The following is a 23,724-nucleotide window of genomic DNA, read 5'->3' as shown; positions in this document are numbered from 1 at the left end:
CGACAGTATGATAAACGTCATTTTTAAGTTAGGAGAAGTATGAAGTTAGCTGATGTCTTTCGTGTTATTTTTATTTTATTTTAGTCACTGTTTACATTTATTTGTAATTTGTAGATGTTTTTAGACAAATATTCTGTTTGGTTTTGTTTTTGATTGTTAATTGTGCAGCGAAATTGTGATAGTAAATTAAATATAAAGTTGTTTATCGCCTACAGAACTGAATTATCCCATAGTAATTATCAGTTTGTGTCAATTTGTTTAAAAAAGAAAAAACACCTTTCCTTGTGTTTGACCGACTTGTAGCAAGGGCTTTCTTGTGAATCCTGTAAATTGCGGGAATAGGACAGACAGGGATAAAATCCTCACTTTTTACTGTTCCCAAGGCTATACATTTCCCCCATGCAATACATTTAAATGAATTTTATCCAAACAAAGGCAGGAACATTGGATAAAAGCAATAAGGAGAACAGACCTCAAATTAAAATATGAGAGTATACAGTAAACATTTTATAAGTGGTAAGTTTAAAGTAATTCAACTAAGTAATAAGTTTTTGAAATGTCTACAATAATAATATACATGTACTTACCAATTCGGTTCTAGTTTAGAACAAGGGTTATGTAAAGAAAATCATGCTTGATCATGTAAGATATAGTGTATTACAATATGGTTAAATGCAAAGCTTAATAATGCCTTAATGCATATAGCCTGCCTAAACTGTCCTTAAATCTTCTTTAGACTTTACAAATCTAACAATATCTGCGCTCTGCATTAGTTGATTCAGCTTGTGGTTCATTTTAATTCTCCATGAACCATCTCTACAATGTGTTGGTCCAAATATGTTCCTTAGTATTTTATGCTCAAATATTTTTAGTCGATTTTCATTAGTGGTTGAGATGGTCCACATTTCACATCCACATGTGACCACTGGTGTAATTACTGTTTTGTAGATTCTAAGCTTATACTCACGATTCAGTAACAGTAACTTACTTTTCATTAAGTCTTTGTATGCATAAAAACACTTCTTATTACCGATAAGAATCCGTTGTTATATTTCTTGACAGGTGTTGTTGTCATTTTTTATTATTGAGTCTAGGTAGGGAAAAGTGGAGGCATATTCGTAGGTATGGTTGTCTACCTTCAGATTCTCATGTGGATTCGACTTTGTGCACTCCATATAGGTATTTTTTTTACTTTCATTAATATATAGACCAAACATAGCAACTTCCTGTTTCAGCTCTATAGCTTTTTCGCTTAATACATTTTTGTTGTGGCTTATTATGGCAATTGTCCTTAAATAATGTTAAAATACTCATGTGATATTTTGTCATATTTGTATGATTTTTTTATGGTATACAATTTAGAGTTTTTATTTATGTATTTGTTGTTTTTAGGAATAAACACCAGCTATTTTAAATGTAGGAAAAGGAGAAACTGCTGGAACCTAACTTTACACAAATGTTTTTGACTATTGAAGATTTGGATAAACAACAGAAGTTACTTTGGGCTATAGCTATGTGCAGATTTATTTCATTGTGGATTACTATGTTTATTCTTTTTAACTATACTTCCTACGTTGTTTGTGAGATTAATATTATTATTTAATTGATTATATTAATATTTTGTAATAATAATCAATGCTTTGGTTTAACAAATAGACAACTTAAAATAGAAAAATGCTTTATTGTCATGGAAAATTGTACAATTTATACACAAAACTTACAAAGAGTCATAAAAAACAATAATAAACTAAAACAATAACAAAAAAATGTTAGGATATAAAGAGACTAACACTCATAATCGTATTGAAGGTTTTTATATCCTCTTTAAATCCTAACATTTACACAATGTGCTCATACCAGCAACAAGTTTTTATACTTGTGTATTATGAGTCCTATTTGAGAGTACCAGTGGTAATGCAATAGGTCTATAATTGCAGGCATTAGATTTTTCACCACCCTTATGAAGAGGAATAATGATGGCTGTCTTTAGGCAGCTCTAGAAATTTACCTTTCTTAAGGGGCTATCCTAGTGTAAAAGTATGAAATTCATATACTTTTTTGGGAATTTCTAAAATAAAAAATACTGTACCAATTATTTTGAAAATTTGCATGAACATTTGTTATAAAAAGAAGTACATGTGAAACAATTTTCATAAAAAAATATTGAAAATTAAACGATTTATTCGCCATCTACTGGCACAGTGAAAATAAAAACATAGCTCCACTGCTGCAGTGATTGGGACTAAAAGAGATCCTGAAACATAAAATATCAAAGTTATTATTGAAATATAGGTTATTTTCTATACCATCAAATAGGGATTTTTTAATCGGATAAAAAATGTCAATTTGGCGGTTTTTGAAACTGAAAATGTTCTAGCTAATTTAAAAAAAATTTCAACACTGTCATTTTTCCAAAAATCCTAATTGATGGTATAGGACATAGGAAATAACTTATATTTCAATAATCACTTTGCAATTTTATAATTCAGGATCTCTATTAGTCCCAATCACTGCAGCAGTGGAGCCATGTTTTTATTTTCACTGTGCCAGTAGATAGGGCATAAATCGTTAAATTTTCATTATTTTTTTTTATGAAAATCGTTTTACTTGTACTTCTTTTTATAATAAATGGTCATGCAAATTTTCAAAACAATTGGTACAGTACTTTTTATTTTAGATATTCCCAAAAAAAGTATGTGAATTTCGTTCTTTTACACTAGGATAGCCCCTTAAAAGAGTCGTTAGTGGGATGAGGACTCCCAACACATTTTCTGGGAGATTTTTATGACAATTTTTATGGATAGTCCATCAGTACTACAGGAAGATTTGCTTTTGATACTATTGATTGTTTGGATCAGTTCAGATTAATCAACTAGTCTTATAAATAATGAATTTGAGACCTTTCTTGAATTAGGGAGATAGGAAATCGGATCTTAACAAAATTGATCTCTTGTGACAAAATAGTTGATGTTATAATTTTACTCACATTAATAAAGTATTCATGGTCTGGAAGGGAAAATGTTTGAGCTGTGTGAGTTTGATTTCGAAGATTGTTTATTATGGACCAAATTTCTTTTGCAACACTTTTAAAGCTTCTCAGATGATTTTGATAGTATAATTTTTTAGCTGATTCTTTAAGTTTTAAATAGGTTGCCCTGTACTTAGTGATATATTCAGTAACAGAGACGTTGGTAGTAAATTTCTTGATGTACAGGGTTATTCACTATATTTTGACCCCCCCCCCCCCCATATATATTTTTGACATACAGTAGAACCCCGCAAATCCAAACTAACGGAAAGTGAAATTTTTTTTAAAAATTTAAGACAAAAACTTAAATACATGTTTATTATATAGAGTATAACCAGAAAATGGAACAATATTGGATTAGTAGGACTTTGACATTTAAAATTTCTTAAAAATAAATACGTAGGTACTTTATATGTAATGATTATAAAGGTTGTGTGTGTGTGTGTGTGTGTTTGTGTGTGTGTTTGTGTTTGTGTGTGTGTGTGTGTGTGTGTGTGTGTGTGTGTGTGTGTGTTTGTGTTTGTGTTTGTGTGTGTGTGTGTGTGTGTGTGTGTGTGTGTGTGTGTGTGTGTGTGTGGGAGCGCGCGCGCCAAAGAGATGGCATTAGACAAAGAGTCTTTTTGCCACAGAATTTTGTTATAGATATGTTTAAATTTTTATCTTAGAATCATTTATAAACTTGATTAAGATATTAAATATAGATTTGTCAGAATAAGATAAAACATTGCTGATGCTAATTGGAAGGCTAATGTTAAGGTTAATTAAACCTAAATATAAGTTTTGAGTCTGATCCCTATGATTAAGACAATCAAAGAATACATGTTCAGATCCCCGATGGACTCATGGTTACAGGAACAGAAGGGAGTTTCATAGATTCCAATCCTATGTAGATGCTCTGGAAAAAGTCCATGTGTAAGTTTTAGCCGGGTTATTAATGAGGAATGTACTTTGTTATAATTGTAGTTAAAATGAGGTATACATTTGGGTAATAATGGGTGAATAGAAAAGTAATGATTTCTTGATGTCTGCTGAACATCTCTTATAAAGGTTAAACATAAATTTACTTCGGTTTTCTCATAGTCAGGTTACACGTTTTGCAGGAGAGCTTTGAATTACTAGTTAGGCTGACTTTCAGATAATCCGAACTTTTCAGAATCCGAACAGGCTGTCCCCCCAATTGGTTCGGATTTTCGGGGTTCTACTGTATACAACATACTAGTGATGTCATCCATCTGGGCGTGATGACGTAATCGACTATTTTTTTTAAATGAGAATAGCGATCGTGTGCTAGCTCATTCTTCTTTTTGTGTCAATTAATTTAATTTAAAAAAATTCTTTGGACACTCTGTATAATTAATCATGTTAATGTTTATATTACTGAATATGGAATTGAATAACCTTTTAAATGAGCTAGCACTCGACCCCTATTCCCATTTAAAAAAATAGTAGATTACATCATCACATCCAAATGGATGACGTCACTAGTACGATATACAGGGTGTTTGGTAAAGAATGGGCGATAGCTTAACCTTAGATTCCTGGGGTTAAAATAGTTTGATTTAAGCTAACTTACCTTAGTACGAAAGTTGATAATAACCGAGATACAGGGTGTCAAAGTTAAACTTTTATTTTATTTATTATTGAATATTTCCTAACAGGCATGGGATAATAACACTAAATTTGGTAAGCGGGGGTTTTTTGGGACGAGAAAGCTAAATTCGCCACCAAAAATGATATATTTTCCAAACGGAGCTATATACATCTTTCAGCACTCATTTAATACGTTCAATTTTTTGAATCAAAATTTTTATTATGTTAATATTTTTATTTAAAAAAGTATACTACATTCATCTCGCTAAATTTAACTGTGTTTGAGATAAACGCATTTTAAGTCTGTGATACATCATTTTTTTCAAAAACGAAAATCATAAACGTCAGATGGTAGTTGATTTAAAAAACGCGTATCATCAAATACCAATTCATGAATTTGACAAACCATTTACAGCTTTTGAGGAAAGTGGATGCCTTTACCAATTTTGTTTTATTCCTCTTGGGGTGACCAATGGAGTATCATATTTTCAGAGAGCCATTGATTCTATCAATAAAAAAGAAAATCTACAAGGGGTTTACGCTTATTTAGATGACGTAACAGTTAGTGGTGAGGATCAAGATAGCTATGATTTGAATTTACAGAAGTTTTTAAATGCCGTTAAAAAATATGGGTTAACTTTAAATCAAAATAAATGTCACTACAATCAAAAGTTATAAATATGTTGGGATATACAATATTGCACTTCTATGGACAGTAATTAATGAAAAATAAATTCTCATTGTTGAAACAGATACATGAATGAATTTGCTATTGCTATCATGCTGAGTCAATCTGGAAGACCCGTTACTTTTTTCTCACGTATCCTCACAGATTCTGACAAAAAAAATTTATGAATTTTCAAGATTTCCATGCTAAGATACTTCCAGTCAGACAGGGGGACTAGCTCTACTTATCAAGAATTTATTAATTACCTACACTCTAAAGGAATATCTTCAAGTAGAACAACACCATATAATTCTGAAGAAAATGGTTAAGTTAAAAGATACAATGGAGTTATATGGAAAGCAGTGAATCTAGCATTGAAAACCAGTAATTTAGACATCACTAAATGGAAAAATGTTCTATATACCTAGGGTTACCATAATTTATTAAGGCCAAATCCGGACAGGGGTAGTCCAAGGAAAAAAACATATCCTTGCCCTTGCCTTTTGACACCCCCAAAGTTAGTGCTGGTATTATGAGCACAAACGCAAATTACTTTTGAATCAATAAAGTACTTTTTAATACATTTTAAAACATGTTCTACTAAAAGATAGATGTTTCACCTGGAAGTTCATCAAAAAATAAAAGTTTCACGTTGACACCTTCATTTTGCTTAAAATAACGAACACATACCGGAGTCAGTTTGATTTCGTTTCTGTTTGAACTATAACCGTAATAAAATTTGCATCTTTGAGTTTTTCGAGTAATTTGTTAAATATGTTTTTTTAATATTTTTTTTAGTAAAGAAAAAATCCGGACATTTCTCATATCCGGACATGTCTTTCAAATCCGGACGTATGGTAACCCTATATATACCAGATGCTCTGCACTCTATATGAAGTTTACTGTCTACAGCAACCAATTGTACACATCATGAACATGTGTTTACTTATCAATGAAGATCAACTAGCAGAAATTCTATTTCTTCATGAAAGATTCAGACACAGTATTACTAAGAAAATTTGTATGAATGAGTAAGTTTGATCCTTTAGTTGAAGAGGATTATCTTTTAGAAGCCAATGCAGATTATGCCTTAATACAGTATCTAAACGGAAAGAAAAGTACAGTTGCAACGAAGTACTCAGCTCCTAGAAGTGACCTAAAATTATTGAATCACAATAGTGATTAAGATGAAAGTCCAAATAATACACTAAAGAATTCCACTACCAAATCAATATCAGATGAGACAGAAAATTTACCTGTTTAAGAACCGAATCAAGTCCCTGATGATAATCATGAACCAATATTAGAAAATTCTGATTTTCAATCTAGCCGTAAATAAGCTAGAACTAAAAATAAACTAAGATATTTCCAATTTCCAGCATTTTGTTCAAAAATAGAAATAGGGCTGGATTAAATTATTTGCATTTGGGTTATGTTGTCTTGTCACTTGTCATAATAAATAAAGAAGAAGGTAATTCTCCTTATTTCACTTGCCGTCCCGTACCCCCACTTAGTTTCATGTTATGTTTCTCGATACATTGTGCTAGAAAGAGATACCGCAAACCAGTCCAAGAGATCTTGTCGTCAGTGGTGGCGGAGTGAAGGCTCACTCTATGTTAATATATACCTCTATGTAAAAATCGAATGAAATAGGTTAGAGAATCACTTGTTCGTAAATGATGAACGATTGAAACTGAACTTTCTATGGTTATTGCTTTCTTTTGCGTCTAGATCAGATAAAAAGAGATAAATGATAGCTGAATTTAAGACGACATGACATATACAATTCAGTATTCATGTTCTGTGATAATACATACATGTCTAATGTCAAACATCAAACACTTCAACTTCAATCAAGATATAAGATATGTCAAACAAAAATGTTATAAAAAAAATGGTTATGTGGTTATGTTAAAATGTTAATATACTGGAGTATTTAAGAGAACTGATAAATTATTATAACCGGTGATTTGTGGCGATATTAAATTAATATACGTACTACAAATATCAAATTTAAAAATGAACAGCGTGGGTGCGGAAGTGGGACAAAAAATGCGAGTAAGTATCTATAACTTTACTTATGGTGGCATAAGTCTTCTAAACCAAACGTTCTTCAAAACTAATGTTTTTTTATTTATGTACTAACTTAAGAGATCTAATAATACTCTTTAATTTTTAGTCGGCTATTAAGGCCAAGCTGCTAGAATTACACTGTTATGTTGGTAAGTTATTTAATAATACTCAATGCAATGTTACAGAGCAAGTGTTTTAGATGATGAGTTACCAGATTACATAATGGTAATGGTAGCAAACAGAAGAACCAAAGCCCAAATGAATGAAGATCTGTATTTATTTTTAAATGAAAAAACCTCCCCCTTTGTCGACTGGCTTCATATTGTCCTGAAGAAGCTGAAAGAAGTAACTGTAACAAATCCAGGCAAGTGCAATATTATAGATAGCATTATTTTAGAGTTTATAATTACATTTTGGTGAAGCTTTTGTTTTAAATCAGTACCTTTTTATTAACTTTTTATTAATTTTTTTTTATTTGAAAACTTGCAAATTTACAATCTACTCTGTACAAAGGAGTATTAAGTAAAACTGATAAACTATGTAATGTTTTGTAGGTGTTGCCGGCCAGTGCCGGTTCACCTTATTCACCACTGTATTCACTAACACAAATGTCACTCATACAAGTCTTCTGGCCACTGTCTCATTGAGTCTCCGAACTGGTAATGGACGATTGGAAAGCGTGGAAATCAGCTTGTTGTTGTGATTGATACTTCTTTTTCTATGTTTGGTCGCATGCAGTCCTATTACATCCTTTATGAATGGTATTTTTAAGTCCTCGTGTTTGAAATATACGAGGGTGCACTTGCAATGATTCTTAAAGTTTTTGATTGGTATGTCTGCAGAATTTTGATGTTTGATGGTTTCGTACATCCCCATAGTTCAATCCCGTAGGTCCATATAGGTTTTAGTATTATTTTGTATATTGCCAGATTGTTTTCTATGGATAATTTTGTGATCTTCTACCAAGGAGCCAATTCATTTGTCTGGTTTTTATTTGGAGTTGTTGTTTTTTAGCATTAATGTGTGCTTTCCATGTTAGTTTCTGATCAAGGTGAATACCTAAATATTTGACTTCTGTCTTCACTGGGATAACTTGATGATTTATTGTAACATGTGGACAATTTACATGTCTGTTCGTAAATGTTATGTGAGCCGATTTTTCGTGGTTTACTTTGATTTTCCATTTTTGGAGCCAGTTTTGTAATCGATCTAAATGTGTTTGTAGCTTGTTAGAGACCACTACTGGATCATGGTCAAGAGCAATTATTGCTGTATCAGCGGCAAATGTGGCGATAGTTGTATCGTTGGTAGTTGGTATATCAGCAGTGTATAATAAGTACAAAAATGGTCCCAAAACACTGCCTTGGGGTACTCCTGCTCTTATGAGTTGGTCTCTTCTGACCGGCGCTAGGGTATAAGGCGCCCGCCTGCAGAACTAGCATAGGCGCCCTTCGGTTTCTTTTAAATTAATATTTTGTATCGCATCAACAGAAAAAAAGCTCATTTTGGCGCCCCCTCCCCCCAAACAGCGGAGCCCGCCTGCAGTACATCCCTGTAAAAGTAGTAAAATCTTCAAAAATGTAGTACAGCTGGTTCCTAAAAAAACTGATACAACTCTTAGTAAGATTTGATCATCTTGAGCAGTGTATTTGATTGGTTTGATGTTATATTCTATTTATTATGACAGACAAATAATAAAATAAACAAACAAACAGCTGATTACATATGTTAATTCATAAATGTTAATAATTATTAAGGTCTAAATTTTGATATTATTTTGAATTCTTTTAGTTTTTGCATTTTCAAAAAGATTCTCTTCTAATCGCTCCAAAAGAGTACGATCTTCATGAGTGGTAAATATTTTTGGTCTTCCAGAACCTTGCTTTCTTTTGAGAGTTTCTTGTTCTCTCCATATTTTATTAATATTAAAAAATGTTGTTTTGCTTCTGTTAAAATGGTTCGATACAGCAGATAGTGACCAACCATCTAATCTCTAAAGCTGTCAGATATATATGATTGTAAAATTTCTGAATATTGCTTAGGCATAAGAATTTTGAGTTTGTAGACTAAACCTTCATGCCAAACTTTGTCGAAGGCCTTAGCTACGTCTAAAAAGATTGTAGAACAGACTTTCTTTTCTTCTAATGATTTCTCAATTATGTTAGTCATTCTGTGTACCTGATCAATCGTAGAATGTTTATTTCTGAAGCCAAATTGGTGGTTTGGAATCATTTTTTTTTCTTCTATTATTGGTTTTATTCTTTTTAGCAGAAGTTTCTCAAAAAGCTTCGACATCACTGGTAAAAGTGATAATGGTCTATATGAAGACACTTCATTTGGTGATTTTCCTGGTTTTGGTATCATTATAACCTCAGCTATTTTCCATAAATTTGGAACATATCTCAATCTAAATGCAGCATTGATGATGTTGGTCAATTTGACTATGGCTTTACAAGGCAGGTTTTTTAGTAATTCTCCAGTAATTAGATCATATCCTGGTGCCTTCTTAGGATTTATATTGTCTTTTATTTCATCAGCTACTTCCTTCGGGGATGTTGGTCTGATTCTCTCCTCTGTCTGATTAGGCTCTATCGATATTTGATCATTATTTTGTTCATCATGCAGTTTAAATGTATTTTCTAAATATGTGGCAAATCTCTCTGCCTTTTGCTCATTACTTCTAGCCCAGCTACCATCTTCTAGTTTAATGGGTGGAGAATGGGTTACTGGTCTTTTTAGCCTTTTTGTAGCTTTCCATAGAGAGTACTCTGTGCTACTATTATCCGTCAACTCTGTCAGGTAATAACTGATTGACTCATTTTGTATATTTTGAATCTCCCTTTTAAGTTTTTGACTAGCATTGTTTAAATTTGTTTTATCTTGGGGTGCTCTGGTTTGTTGCCACTTCCTTCTAAGTTTTCTTTTCTCTTTAATTAACTTTTTAATTTCTTTCGGATAGTTGTTTCCTTTGACGTTTGATCTTATAGTAGGAGTACTTTCCCATGCTGATTTTTGTATATTTTGTACAAGCAACTCAACTTCCTCATCTAGTTGTTCAGGTTTTTTTAATGGTACTGCTAGTTCAATTCTATCTTCAAGGATTGATCTAAAACTTTCCCAGTCTGTTAGTTTATTTGTTAGTATTGGGTTACAATCCTTTCTGATAATCGTGTCACTCACAGTGAGTATTATGGGTGAATGATCTGAATTCATATCCCAACCTTCGTTAATATACATAGTTGGATGAAATATTTTTAATAACAAAGAAATCAATTAAGTCCGGTATTTTGTTTGTATCTGTTGGCCAATAAGTCGGTCTACCTGTTGATATTACTTCACATTTCTGTTCTTTTATGACTGCCAATAACTCTTTTCCTTTAGTTGTTGTTAATGTTGATCCCCATTGGGTGTGCTTTGCATTAAAGTCACCTCCAATAATATATCTTTTTCGCAAACTTTTCAGGTATTCTACATACTGTTCTTTTTTAATGGAATGCCTAGGGGGGCTATAAATTGAGCTTACATTAACTTCGCAATTAGTTTTGAGTTTGACACATACCGTAGTTGCTTGTATGTGTTCTGTTTCATATTTTAGCTCCTCATAATGTTCAATGTTATCTTTTATTATTAGTGCGCTGCCTCCTTTGGCTGCATTGTCAGGATGTATAGTGTGGTATACCCTGTATCGTCTAAGCTTTATAAAAGATTGTTTCATGAAATGTGTTTCAGCTATGAGACATAAATCAACTTCTTCTGTATCTAGGATAGTTTGCAGTTCATTTTTATCTTGTAGAAGCCCATTGGCATTCCATTCCATGATTCGTAGTTGCTTAGCCATTTCGAATTTTCGGTATAGCTCCTTTAGCGCTATGTTCCAATCTAGTAACGCGTATATCTATTTGTGTTATTTTGTCATCTATCTTGATGAGTTTTTCTAATATTATTTTCAATGTATTCTCGGTTTCCAATTCTTGGTCCGTTTGTTTTACATTATTAACTACATCACTGTATTTTCTATTTGCAGTGACGTTTTGTGCTTTTGGCTTTTTCTTCTCATTGACCTTTTGTGGTGGTTTTGGTAGACTGGCCTTATTTGTTCTCGGATTTCTCAGCTTTTGTATTTTTTTGGCTACATAACATCCTCGGTAGCTTGCAGGATGATTTTCACCACAATGCTTGAAAATAACTCAAATAATAATATTTGAGTTATCCTCCCTCTCAAAAACGTCCGGAACATTGTTTAAATAATCAAAATGTCAAAAAATGAAGGAAAAATTCGATTTTTTTCATCGTTTTTTGATTATAACTTTAAAAGTATTCATTTCCGAGAAAAGTTATATTGACATAAAAGTTGCGTAATTAAATTTCCTACAATATAGAATTGGTTAAAAATTTAAAAAATAGTCACCCTTGTTGCAAAATAGCAATAATTTCGAAAAAACCATACAAAACAAGTATTCGCATTTTACATTTTTCAACCATTTATGCTACACTTAGGACCTTCATATTTTACCCAGAAAAACATTATGATACAGTAAAACAATAGTGTAAATTTCATTAAGATCTGTTCAATAGATTTGGCAAAATAAATTTTGCAATTCAGCTTTCGCAAAAAAAATTAATTGTTTCAAAATATTACAGGACTGAAAATAAAGCAGATAGCAAGTTGAAATTTTTTTTGCATATAGAAGTGTACTGTACCTTTCATTTGCAATTTTCAAAATTAAAATCAATTAACTGCCACGGCGTCAGGAATTTTTTTAAATAAACATTAATTATTGGTGCTGCGCGCAGGACAGCGGATAGTTTGCTCTGATTGGGCATTCCAATGACCTTTAATAATGATTGATACATTTTCATTTTTATTACATTTCGATATAAATAAATAAATTTGTTTATTGCAAAATAAAAACACATACTCTATCCTTTGAAATAACACTTTTTTTAGCAAAAACTTTCTTCATATATTTTAACTTAGAGAATAAAAGTTTATTATTTTTAAACATATGCAATTGTTTAAACAATATTTCACAAAAAATAATAAAATTAGTTTGATTTTTGTGGAATTAAAATATTAAAATACAACAAAATATAAAGTAAGAAAATAATATATTAGATAAAGATTGGAAGAAATTTTGGTCCAAATCAACTTGTGTGAATCGAACACCGCCGTCCTGCGCGTAGCACCAATAATTAATGTTTATTTAAAAAAAATTATTTCTTGTTCATTGTTAGGTTTAGTTTTAGATAGAATAGATCTCAATGTGTTTGTTGTTTTGAATGTTGTTGAAATGTTGAATTTATCTCCTATTGTTTTCAGTTTCTCGAATAGTCCTTTTATACAGTGTGTCCACGGATAGGGTGCCCAAGAGGAAAAACTTTCTTATTTTGAATTTTAGCGAAAAATGTCATTCTTGATAAAAAGTTTTGCTTGTTCTAAAACCCCATAAAACGAAATCAAATTCAAGTTTTTCAAAACCTGCTTAATTTTGTAGCCTATTTTATGTAAATGTCCTATACATTTTTGCACTAAGTTCCAAATCGTAACAATAATCTAGTGTTGCTAAGCTACAATGTACCTAGCTTAGTAACTGTCAACTCCGATAAATAATTTTTGAATTGTAATTTTTTTCGGCAATGTTAAGCGTTCAAAAAAAATTTATGATTGGATGCTTAACATTTTCTTGTCGAAAAAGAATGACAATTCGCAAATTATTTATCGGAGTTGACAGTTACTTAGCCACATTGTAGCTTAGCAACACTAGATTATTGTTATGATTTCGAACTTGGTGCAAAAATTTATAGGGATTTGCATAAAATTGGCTACAAAATTAAGCAGGTTTTGAAAAACTTGAATTTTATTTCGTTTTATGGGATTTTAGGACAAGCAAAAATTTTTATCAAGAATGACATTTTTCGCTAAAACTGAAAATAAGAAAGTTTTTCCTCTTGGGCACCCGATCCGTGGACACACTGTATATGGTATTGATATTTTCCTCGTATTATTTCTTGTGACTGTTGTAGTATATTCTTGAGTTGGGGTTGATTTCATGTAATTGAATGAACTATCTTTCAGTAAAGTCGTCCCAGGAACGCAACTCATAAATATTGGCAATATCATTTTAAAGTCTTCTATTTTAAAATGTATAATATATGTCTGAATTGCTGATATAAATGAGTCAGATTAAATAAATTATTAGAAGAATTTTTTACTAAGCAACATTTTTGTTTAATTTAGTAGTATTTTGTATTTTGACAACCGACGCTCTATTTGGGCGTCGAAACGTTAATAAAATTATTTTTTTCAATTTAATTGTGGCTTATTTCCCATCTAAATAGTTATTAAGTTTATAGCAGAAAAAATTATTTTGATATTAGCTGATGAATGCAGAATACAAAGCAGATTTATAAGAAACACTAAAATTGTTAAAGTTTTGAACATTTGTACCCATTCTAAATAGGTATCTCCTAATTTTAAATTTTAAAAGTCTACCCAAAAGTATACGGATTTATCAGAAAAGGATATAATTTCTTCTGTGTTTCATAGCATTCACCATTCTGTATCTATCGTTTGTATATCAGGTCCTTTAACCAAATTTGGAAATAAAATTCTTATATCGGATATTGAAGCAATTGGTAATGTGAAAAAATTTTAATGTTCTTTAATTAAGTCGAAATACTAAGATTTCAGTATACATAATAAAGTACAAAATAAGTTAATTCTGCTGTTTTCAAATTTTAATATATACCTATTTTTAGTTTGATAGTAACAGTACATAACAGGTACAATAGTCCCAAAATCATAAATAAGTGGTCATAAAATTGATATCTGCTGAATATCTGCTAATATATCGTAGCAATTGCTAAAAAAAATTTCTAATAACTGAAATTTGTATCAAAACAAACAAAAATATTTATTAGTTCATGTTTTATATAATTTAAAAATAACAGAATCCATAAAATAATAAGGAAATTTAGCAAATAGTTAAAATCACTGCCTAGAGTAAAGAAAGCTAAATAAAATGAATATGCATGTGTCCATGACTATTGGACAAATGGTGCATTGAGTATGTAATACCTTAGATGAGCACCTAGGTGCAAGGAAGGTTAATAAAATAAAGATGTAGATCAGAATTTAAACAAGCTGTACTGAATTGATTTGTAAAAGAAACACAACTCAATATATGATCCTGTCACAAGAATGTAGCCCAATGTGTCTAAAAGAATTACAGAAGCAAAATATAGAGCTAGAAGTCTAATGTAAATGTGATATTAGAGAAACACCTATAAACAAAATAGAACAGTAGATAATATTTTAATAAAAGGAGATGGAAAGGGTCAACTCAAAAATCAAATCCAAATTGACAAACTGCTGAGTTTTAATATTGTAATAAATTTAAATTGATTTCACTGGAGAAGAAAAAAAAGTCAGGCCACCTGATAAAAAGGCTTGAAAAAGGAAACCCAAAGAAGTATTATGGTATATGTATTTATTATTATTGTATTTTCTCATTTTTAATAAAATTGTAATTAGAATTATTTTTTTTAGAGGTGTATAAGAAAGTAGCTAAACGGAAGTCAAGTGAAGAGCCAGATACTAAAATAAAAAAAGAGAAATTCAAAAAATACTCTGAAAATGTTAAAAGCGAATCGAATAGTCCCAAAAGGTAAGTTGTGTTATGTCTTAGATTAATGAAAACACCTTCTTAAATCTATGTGTTATGTACAGAAATGTATTGAGCTACAATGTGTCCCAAATAGTTTTATACAAATAGTGGAAGAACTTTTGTAAAACATCTATTCTATAAAAACATATTCTTGATAAAATGCTCTTCATAACCTAGAAATTCATAATTAATTATTTGCGAGGAATCGCGAAGTGGGCGACTCCTGGTGGTAAATTTCAAAAGCATCAACTTCAGGAAAACATTGAAATTGTTATTATTTGTGTACAGGGTTATTCACTATATTTTGACCCCCCTGTAAACTGCTTTATTTACAGAATTAGGAAAAAATGTAAAATACAAAAGTTATTCGATTTAAAAATTATGCTTTTTTTACATATTATATATCATACTAGTGACGTCATCCACCTGGGCGTGATGACGTAATGGACTATTTTTTAAATGAGCTCATTTGCAAGGTTATCCAATTCTCTATAGGTACAGTAATATAAACATAAAGATAATTATTTATACAGGGTGTATATATCATACGAGTGACGTCATCCACCTGGGCGTGATGACGTAATGGACTATTTTTTAAATGAGCTCATTTGCAAGGTTATCCAATTCTCTATAGGTACAGTAATATAAACATAAAGATAATTATTTATACAGGGTGTCTAAAAATTTTTTTTTTAATTAATTGACACAAAAATAACGTATGTAATTTATTTAATTCAAAATATCTTCTACTGCTGTTAGAAAACAGAAATAAAAGTTTATTGCACAAATAAACATTGCTTTTTGCTTAAATTCAATGTTCAAACTGCCAAGAGGCGAATGGGTGGCATCTTGAACATTGAATTTAAGTGAAAAGTAATGTTTATTTGTTTAATGAACATTTATTTCTGTTTTCTGACAGCAGTAGAAGATATTTTGAATTAAATAAATTGCATACATTCTTCTTTTTATGTTAATTAATTTAATTAAAAAAAAATTTTGGGCACCCTGTATAAATAATTATCTTAATGCTTATATTACTGCTACCTTTCAATTGATTATATTTTTGTGTAAGAGAACTGAGTTGTTGGACTATTAGAAAAAATAGATTATTGTTAATAATTGTGAGTTTTAGTTACATATAGGTAAGTACATATATTTAAGTAAAAATATTTCGAATTTTAATGTGAATAGGTATATGAAGTTTTAGGAGGATCTTTTTTTCTAAAAATATTATCAATAGTTTTAAAAAATGGGAAAAGTCCATTTATAGTTGTTCTCTATTTTAAAAAAGGGTTGAAACCAGTTAGAGTGCTTTTTGCGCTCTATGAACTAAATAAAATAAGACGGCTCTTGTTTCCCTTCACAACGAAATGATTATTTATTATTATTATTTCGTGCAAATTCCTATGTTAACATAAAATTTTCACCCATTTTGGTTTATTTTTATAAATATTTCTTTACTAATAACCAAAAATTGTTTTCTATTACTTCCATTTAGCGCGCCTTTGACTTAATGTCACATTCAAGTTATATCAAACAATTCCGAAGCACTGTTGTCAAAGTTTCGCAGACCTTACGAAAAAAGGTATGATATTGTCCTTTTCATGATCATTTTTCAGTGCGTCACAAATGATAGGATAGTCCGTGATAATACACATTTATGACATTTATTCTAACATGACATTTTAGTTAAATCTGACAGTTGTCACATTTTATTTTCAATTTAGAATAAAAACAAATCAAATGTGTTTCTTGCATTTATAAAATGGTATTTTCTTTGATTTGTATAGTCTTATAAATTATACAGATTATATTTGTAATATTATTATCTAATTAAAAAAAATTATTTTTTTTAATTATGGCGCCATCTATCGACAACTAGAATAATCACAGAACTAGAAGTAATCACCGACGTGCCTTTTTTTCTGTCACATACAATTTAATGCGTTAGAAAGAAATCGAAAAACTGTGACGCACTGAAAGATGATCATGAGAAAAAGAATACTATCTCCCGAAGTTATATTGATGACGCGCTACTGTAGGCTCTTAATAAATATAAGTAATTTTATTGTGTATCATTAATGACAATGACAAATCAACAAAACAGTCTAACCTAAGTACATAGTATAAATCTAAGTACATATAAACTGTATTCCTAACAACTACCACTATCATTTTTTTTTTGTTTATTAAAGATGGCGATTATCTTTCCTCCTTCCCTGACTATCGTTTTCTCATCCTGGCCGCATTAAATTCGCTTCATGCCCTTCCATCAGTATTGACAGTTCGTTGTATTAAACTCCTCTAAAACGGTTAGAGTGCATTTGAATGATGCGCAAAAAGCAAGAGCAATTGCCAAACTCGAAGAAGGTTGGTCACTAAGGCAAGTTGCTGGAGATTTGAACATGAGCCATATGTGCATATCGAAAATCAAACAAAAATTGGATAATTTTTACTCTATAGCACGGTTCGGCGGTTCACGAGGGCAGAAAATCTCCACAGCTCAACAGGATGAGATGTTAGTAGATTATTTGAGAGAATTTCCTTTTGCCACAGCTCAAAAAACTAGCGAAGAGACAGCATTTCCGGGCAGTATTTGCACTGCATGTAGAAGAATTAAAGCAAGTGGACCGATAAATTGTGCAGCTGCAGGGAAACCTTTTTGACTGAGGATCACAAGAGGAGACTAGTTGCATTTTGTAACGAATTTATAAACCGTGAAGAGAACTTTTGGTGTAGGGTAGCATTTTCCGATGAAAAAGTATTTCACTCATATAGCAATGGTCGAAGAGTTTATTCGCGATGTGCAAGTACTTGGAGGGGATACGAGAAACGATCATGCGCGAATAGCGGAGAAAGCTTGAAACTTTCCTAAATAAATCATATTGTCAAATTGACGTATATTTCATACCTACTGTCATTGAAGAAGAAAAGTTATATGTTTCTCCACAATATTGATATGATAAGCAATTATTATATGAAAGTAAATTTAAATAATTGTATTTTGCTTGTAGTACTGCTATTTAATAATTAATTTTATTTACTACATACAATTGTTTACCTTTTAATAGCATAACCTAAATCTTCTTATAATTTTTTTGGGCTATGGCCTTTTATCCAGCAACCAGGATTAAAATAATTGGCCAATATAATTAAAAGTGCGAAAAATGTTGCTGAGCTATGAAACCAGGTGTCGCTTTTCTGAAGTTGCACGGTCCCAATAGGCCGAGAAATATTTTTACTCTATTTGTATAAAACTTTTTGGAGCACGCTGTATGTGTTTTACCTATCGTATACGAGTATATGTGTGAATGTACATTGTATGAAATTGTTGTTGCTAGAAAATTGTGTAATTCTGTACAATTACATATTAAAAAAAATTTAATGATTTTTAGAGGTACACCACAAAATAATGCAGATGAGGAGACGAGCAATACTGAGTTTAATACTTCAATATTCTCTGAAATGAATTCTACTGCGGCTAAAGATCTTGAAGAAATTGAGAGAAAAATCAGAAATGTCAAGAGTAGGTTAGGAATTACAGTCGATAGTGATGTAGATGAGGAAATGCTCCTTAAATTAAAAACAGAACAAGGTAAAAAAATTAATTTTTTATTGGTCGTGGCATCTTGCTTGTGCTTTTACACCATTTGTCATTGATATAACATTTGACAGATCTAAGCCTAAATAATGTATTCATCTTGCTTTTACTAATTATTTGAATTGTGGAAATGCTGTAATTCAGGATAATTTTTTATTTAACATTATGTTTTTCGTTTTAGTCAAGTCTGAAACAACTGTTGATAAAGAAAATTCAGTAGAAAGAGAAGTTGAATTGCAGATAGAAGATCAAACGAGTGATCCCATGGATGATTCTGACCACCAAACCAGCTACACACCCGAAAAACCCAAAAGACCATCTCCAATCACATTTGAAAAGGAAGACTTTTCTACAACGCCCCCTAGAAAGAGCTCAGTGCTATCGAGGTTAGGAAAAAGGGTTTCTTCTACAAGTGAGACTGATTCAAAGAAAAGGAGATTAAGTTTTTCTGATTCAGAGTTTAAAAGTCGGAAGCGGGGATCGGATAGACATAGTTCTAAGGATGAAAAGAGACATAAGAGGTCTAGAAATGACAGAGATAGGAGTGATGGAAGAAGATCAGATGACAAGAGGGGGTCAAGAAGTAAAAGGGATGCAATTGAGTCTGAAGAAGCTCGCAGACGATCAGATAAGGTTTGTTTAAATTCAGTTAATATTGGTTGTTTTACATACAGTGCTAGTCAAAAGTCCGTACCCCCCTCTTATCTTTTGAACTGTTATACCCATAGATATAACAGAATAGATTAGGCCAGTTCGAAAAATAGCGTAACGCGGAACAGTTCGGGTCGGTGGTCTATCTATCTCTCTCGATACCGGAGCTTAGCTTTCTCTCTCTAGCATATGATGGCCGCCGCCTGTGTGTCACTGTCGTTCCGTTATTCCCACCTCTTGGTAGATACGCTCACACTCGCACGACAGACAAAGATAGCTAGACCACCGAACTTGATATCGGCGTTACACCCCGATGCATTGAGTGGCATAGGACTACTGATCTATTTTCTTTACATATCGATACATTTTTGGCAAAGTAACGTAAGTGACATTTTTGGCGAAAATCATGTTTTTCCATTAAACTAACACTATTAGTGTTTAGAAGGTACTGCCAAAGTGTAGTAAGCCTAGAATTACTTTAAACATAATATATGTATAGGCTTACTACACTTTGTCAGTGCCTTCTGAACAATAATAGCGTTAGTTTAATGGAAAAACATGATTTTCAAAAATGTCACTTACGTTACTTTGCCAAAAATGCATCGATATCTCTGGTTATACCTATCATAGTGAAATTTGGAGGGAGGAAATAAACGGACGTAAGCTTCTTAACTAGTTATGACAGGTGACGTAATTATGATAGATGACTTAACAGCTCCACTGTGACAGATAATTTCAAATGGGACCTTATGGCAAGTTACACCTCGTTTGAAAGGTATTGAAAATACCTATTCAGTCATACTAATTTTGTTTGAGTTTAAGCTAATTTTGATGAATAAATGAAATAAATATAAAATTGTAGTTTCGCATTTAATTAATAAAAATTTAAAATTCCGCATATGATTACTTGTCAAAAAGGTTGATGTTGACGTAAAAACTACTAAAGAATTGGAAAACGCCAACTTTTTTCACAAAAAACCATAGCGGACATTTGAGTTTTTATTCATTAAATGCGAAACTACAATATTATATTTATTTCATTTATTCACCAAAATCAAAATCTGAAGCTATTTTCTTGTGGCATTTTTACAATTTTAACTATTTATAATGGGAAATAAGCCACAATATTATTAAAAAATGATTTTTATTAACGTTTCGACGCCCAAATCGGGTGCCGTTGTCAAAATACAAAATACAACTAACATAAACAAAAATGTTGTTGCTTAGTAAAAAAATCCTTCTAATAATTTATTTAATTTGACTCATTTATATCGGCAATTCAGATACATATGATACATTTTAAAGTAGAAGACTTTAAAATGATATTGCCAATATTTATGAGTTGCGTTCCTGGGACGACTTTACTGAAAGATACTATAATTTTGTTTAAATTATAAATAATATCAATAATACATGGATATATAAGTAATACTAAAATATAAAATATGTACTCGACTATTGACTTACTAATTGTGGTATTTTCTTTCTATTGACTTCCTTATTACTTATATATCCATGTATTATTGATATTATTTATAATTTAAACAAAATTATAGTAAAGTCAGAATTTGGTATTAATTTTGAGAGTAAATTAAATGTAAAAAAGACCAAATACTTACGATATCGGGATAGTATCACGAGGTTTTTCCTGGTTTTCCCTCGTGATTTACTATGAGATCTCTAACGCGAGAATTTTAATGTCACCGTTGCATATGGTTGTCTTTTTAAAGACAGATCACATGCTATGATTTTTTTGTGACGGATATTCTTGAGTTGGGGTTGATTTCATGTAATCGAATGAACTATCTTTCAGTAAAGTAGTCCCAGGAACGCAACTCATAAATATTGGCAATATCATTTTAAAGTCTTCTACTTTAAAATGTATCATATGTATCTGAATTGCCGATATAAATGAGTCAAATTAAATAAATTATTAGAAGATTTTTTTTACTAAGCAATAACATTTTTGTTTATGTTAGTAGTATTTTGTATTTTGACAACGGCACCCGATTTGGGCGTCGAAACGTTAATAAAAATCATTTTTTAATAATATTGTGGCTTATTTCCCATTATAAATAGTTAACATCAAAATCAACTAAAACCCAAAACAATTAGTATGACTGAATAGGTATTTTGTATACCTTTCAAACGAGTTGTTCTGAAGCTATTTTCTTGTGGCATTTTTACAATTTTAACTATTTATAATGGGAAATAAGCCACAATATTATTAAAAAATGATTTTTATTAACGTTTCGACGCCCAAATCGGGTGCCGTTGTCAAAATATGTATTTTGTATTTTGACAACGGCACCCGATTTGGGCGTCGAAACGTTAATAAAATCATTTTTTAATAATATTGTGGCTTATTTCCCATTATAAATAGTTAAAATTTCAAACGAGGTATCACTTGCCATAAGGTCACAGTGGCTCTGTAACGTCATCTGTCACTATTACGTCACCTGTCATGACTAGTTAAGAAGCTTACGTCCGTTTATTTCCTCCCTCCAAATTTCACTATTATAGGTATAACAGTTCAAAAGATAAGAGGGGGGGTACGGACTTTTGACTAGCACTGTATACTAGGGCAGTCCTATAAATACTTAGCCTCCAAAAGAAAAATGAAAATTTTGGAAACGTGGTGATTTATTTCTGAACATAGCTTCCTTTTAGCACGATACACTTGACCCAGCTAGTGATGTAAGAAGAGAATATTCTCGAAAGAATATTCTCGAGAACGAGAATATTTTCAGCCAGAAAATTCTCGGCGAGAATTTTCAATATTTAGAAAAACCGAAATAAAAATAAAAACTAGATATGGGTCATACTATTATAATTAAAAAAATATGTATCATCTCATAAATGCTATTGTTGACTATATTTCTAATTTGAGTCAGATGTCTCGACTATATATCAGATATTTTAATATCAAGGTGTGGAATATGGTTATTGGATGTGGATATTTCATGAGTGGGAATATTAACATTATCATGTGAGTATACTGTCGAAAAATAATCAGCAAACATGTTCGATATTTCCTCCCCAGAACAACTAGTCTTATCGAAATATTTAAGTGTATTTGGAAAAAAACTGCTTTTCCTTTTATTGTTAACAAATGACCAAAATTTTTTTTGTTAAAGCTAATAGCTGTTTCAGTACAGTGCACATATTGAGCGTAGCATTCCTGCGTCAGATTTTTGCATATTTGTCTCGACCTAGAAAACTCCCGATAGTCATCCGCTGACTGTGTTTGTTTATACCTTTTGTGCAATTTTTTCTTTTGAACAATACAATTTTTTAGTTCAACTGAGAAACATACCGGGAATTTTCTGGCCGAAAATTTCTTTAAAGGAACAAATATATCCACTGCAAGAAAGATAATTTCATAAAAAATGTTTAACATTGTTTCAAGAGGCTTACCTAAAAGTAAAAAGTCCCGGTTAAATTGATTCAGAAACATTATAATATCTTGAAAATTTGCAGAGTTAAAATCTCTATAGAATCCATCAAACTCAAGACCATCTTCACCCTCTATAATACCAATATTTAACTTAATACATAGTGGTGGGTGAACAACTGGAAGAACCAAAAAATAGTCTCCTTCCTCAACCGAGTAGTCTCGGTAGAGGAATCCTGTGTTAATACCAGATCCAGAAGGCTGTTGTGTGAGGTTAAATGTGAGTTAAGTTGGAATAAGTTGTGGAAATTACATGTGTTGGACATAACTTGTACACATGACACTTCTTGAGGACGTGCACCAATTGTAGTCACTGTCGAACTAAGGCTGCCAATTTGCCATATACCATTTGGCAAGTTGAAATCACCCATAATATGCAGGGTAGAATTAGGCATTTGAAGAGCGAGTGAATCTAATGTTTCAGAAAAAGTGATGTATGAATGTGCTGATGAATTTGGAGGAATATACACTGCTCCCAAGATAATATTCGATTTAACAGATCCAACTGTGACAAAGACATGTTCAATACTATCAGGAACTAGGAGATGTTTACTAGGTATTGATTTGCGTACAGCAATTAAGACACCCCCTCCTCGCTTAAAGGCACTGGTGTTAGTAGAACGATCCTGGCGATATATGTTAAAATCCGCGAATCCAAGTTCTGCGTCAAATATGCGACTGTGCAACCATGTTTCTGTCAATACAATTATGTCATATTGACAAGCTGGCGTGTTATTTTGAAGTACATTCAATTTAGTTCGTAAGCCTTGGGTGTTCTGGTAATACACTTTTTACAAAAGCTTTTTGTGGAATTTGGGCTGCTTTGTCTTTTTGGAAAATTTTGGTAATAAATATTGCGTTCGTTTGAATTGACACTGACTAAAAGTTTTTTGGAACAATTTTTGGAATATTTTTTACATATCTTATGATTAAGTTATGCTCACCTTAATCTCGGCGTAGTTTAAGTTTTGCTTTGAGATCTTTATATTGTTT

The 23,724-nt window shown here is 31.4% G+C and overlaps 1 protein-coding gene and 1 long non-coding RNA gene across 2 annotated transcripts in view; both read left to right on the top strand.

Annotated features, from left to right (window-relative positions):
* Nucleotides 1-108: 108 nt before the first annotated feature.
* Nucleotides 109-1,675, top strand: LOC126888769 (uncharacterized). The gene is made up of 2 exons (XR_007699643.1): nucleotides 109-516; nucleotides 1,393-1,675. It is a non-coding gene; the product is annotated as an uncharacterized LOC126888769 (long non-coding RNA).
* A 5,462-nt stretch (nucleotides 1,676-7,137) lies between these two features.
* LOC114328595 (uncharacterized) overlaps nucleotides 7,138-23,724 on the top strand; it is a 288,450-nt gene continuing 271,863 nt past the window's right edge. The window contains exons 1-6 of the mRNA XM_050656295.1: nucleotides 7,138-7,343; nucleotides 7,465-7,507; nucleotides 7,558-7,722; nucleotides 14,908-15,025; nucleotides 18,421-18,620; nucleotides 18,808-19,259. Coding sequence (XP_050512252.1) covers nucleotides 7,305-7,343; nucleotides 7,465-7,507; nucleotides 7,558-7,722; nucleotides 14,908-15,025; nucleotides 18,421-18,620; nucleotides 18,808-19,259 — 1,017 coding nt within the window. The 5' untranslated portion in view covers nucleotides 7,138-7,304. The remainder of the gene's footprint in view (nucleotides 7,344-7,464; nucleotides 7,508-7,557; nucleotides 7,723-14,907; nucleotides 15,026-18,420; nucleotides 18,621-18,807; nucleotides 19,260-23,724) is intronic.

Source organism: Diabrotica virgifera, chromosome 1, assembly GCF_917563875.1.
Source record: "Diabrotica virgifera virgifera chromosome 1, PGI_DIABVI_V3a".
NCBI classification, from domain to species: Eukaryota; Metazoa; Arthropoda; class Insecta; order Coleoptera; family Chrysomelidae; genus Diabrotica; species Diabrotica virgifera.
Note: the sequence above shows the minus strand (reverse complement) of the source record. Positions and strands in the feature narration are given on the sequence as shown.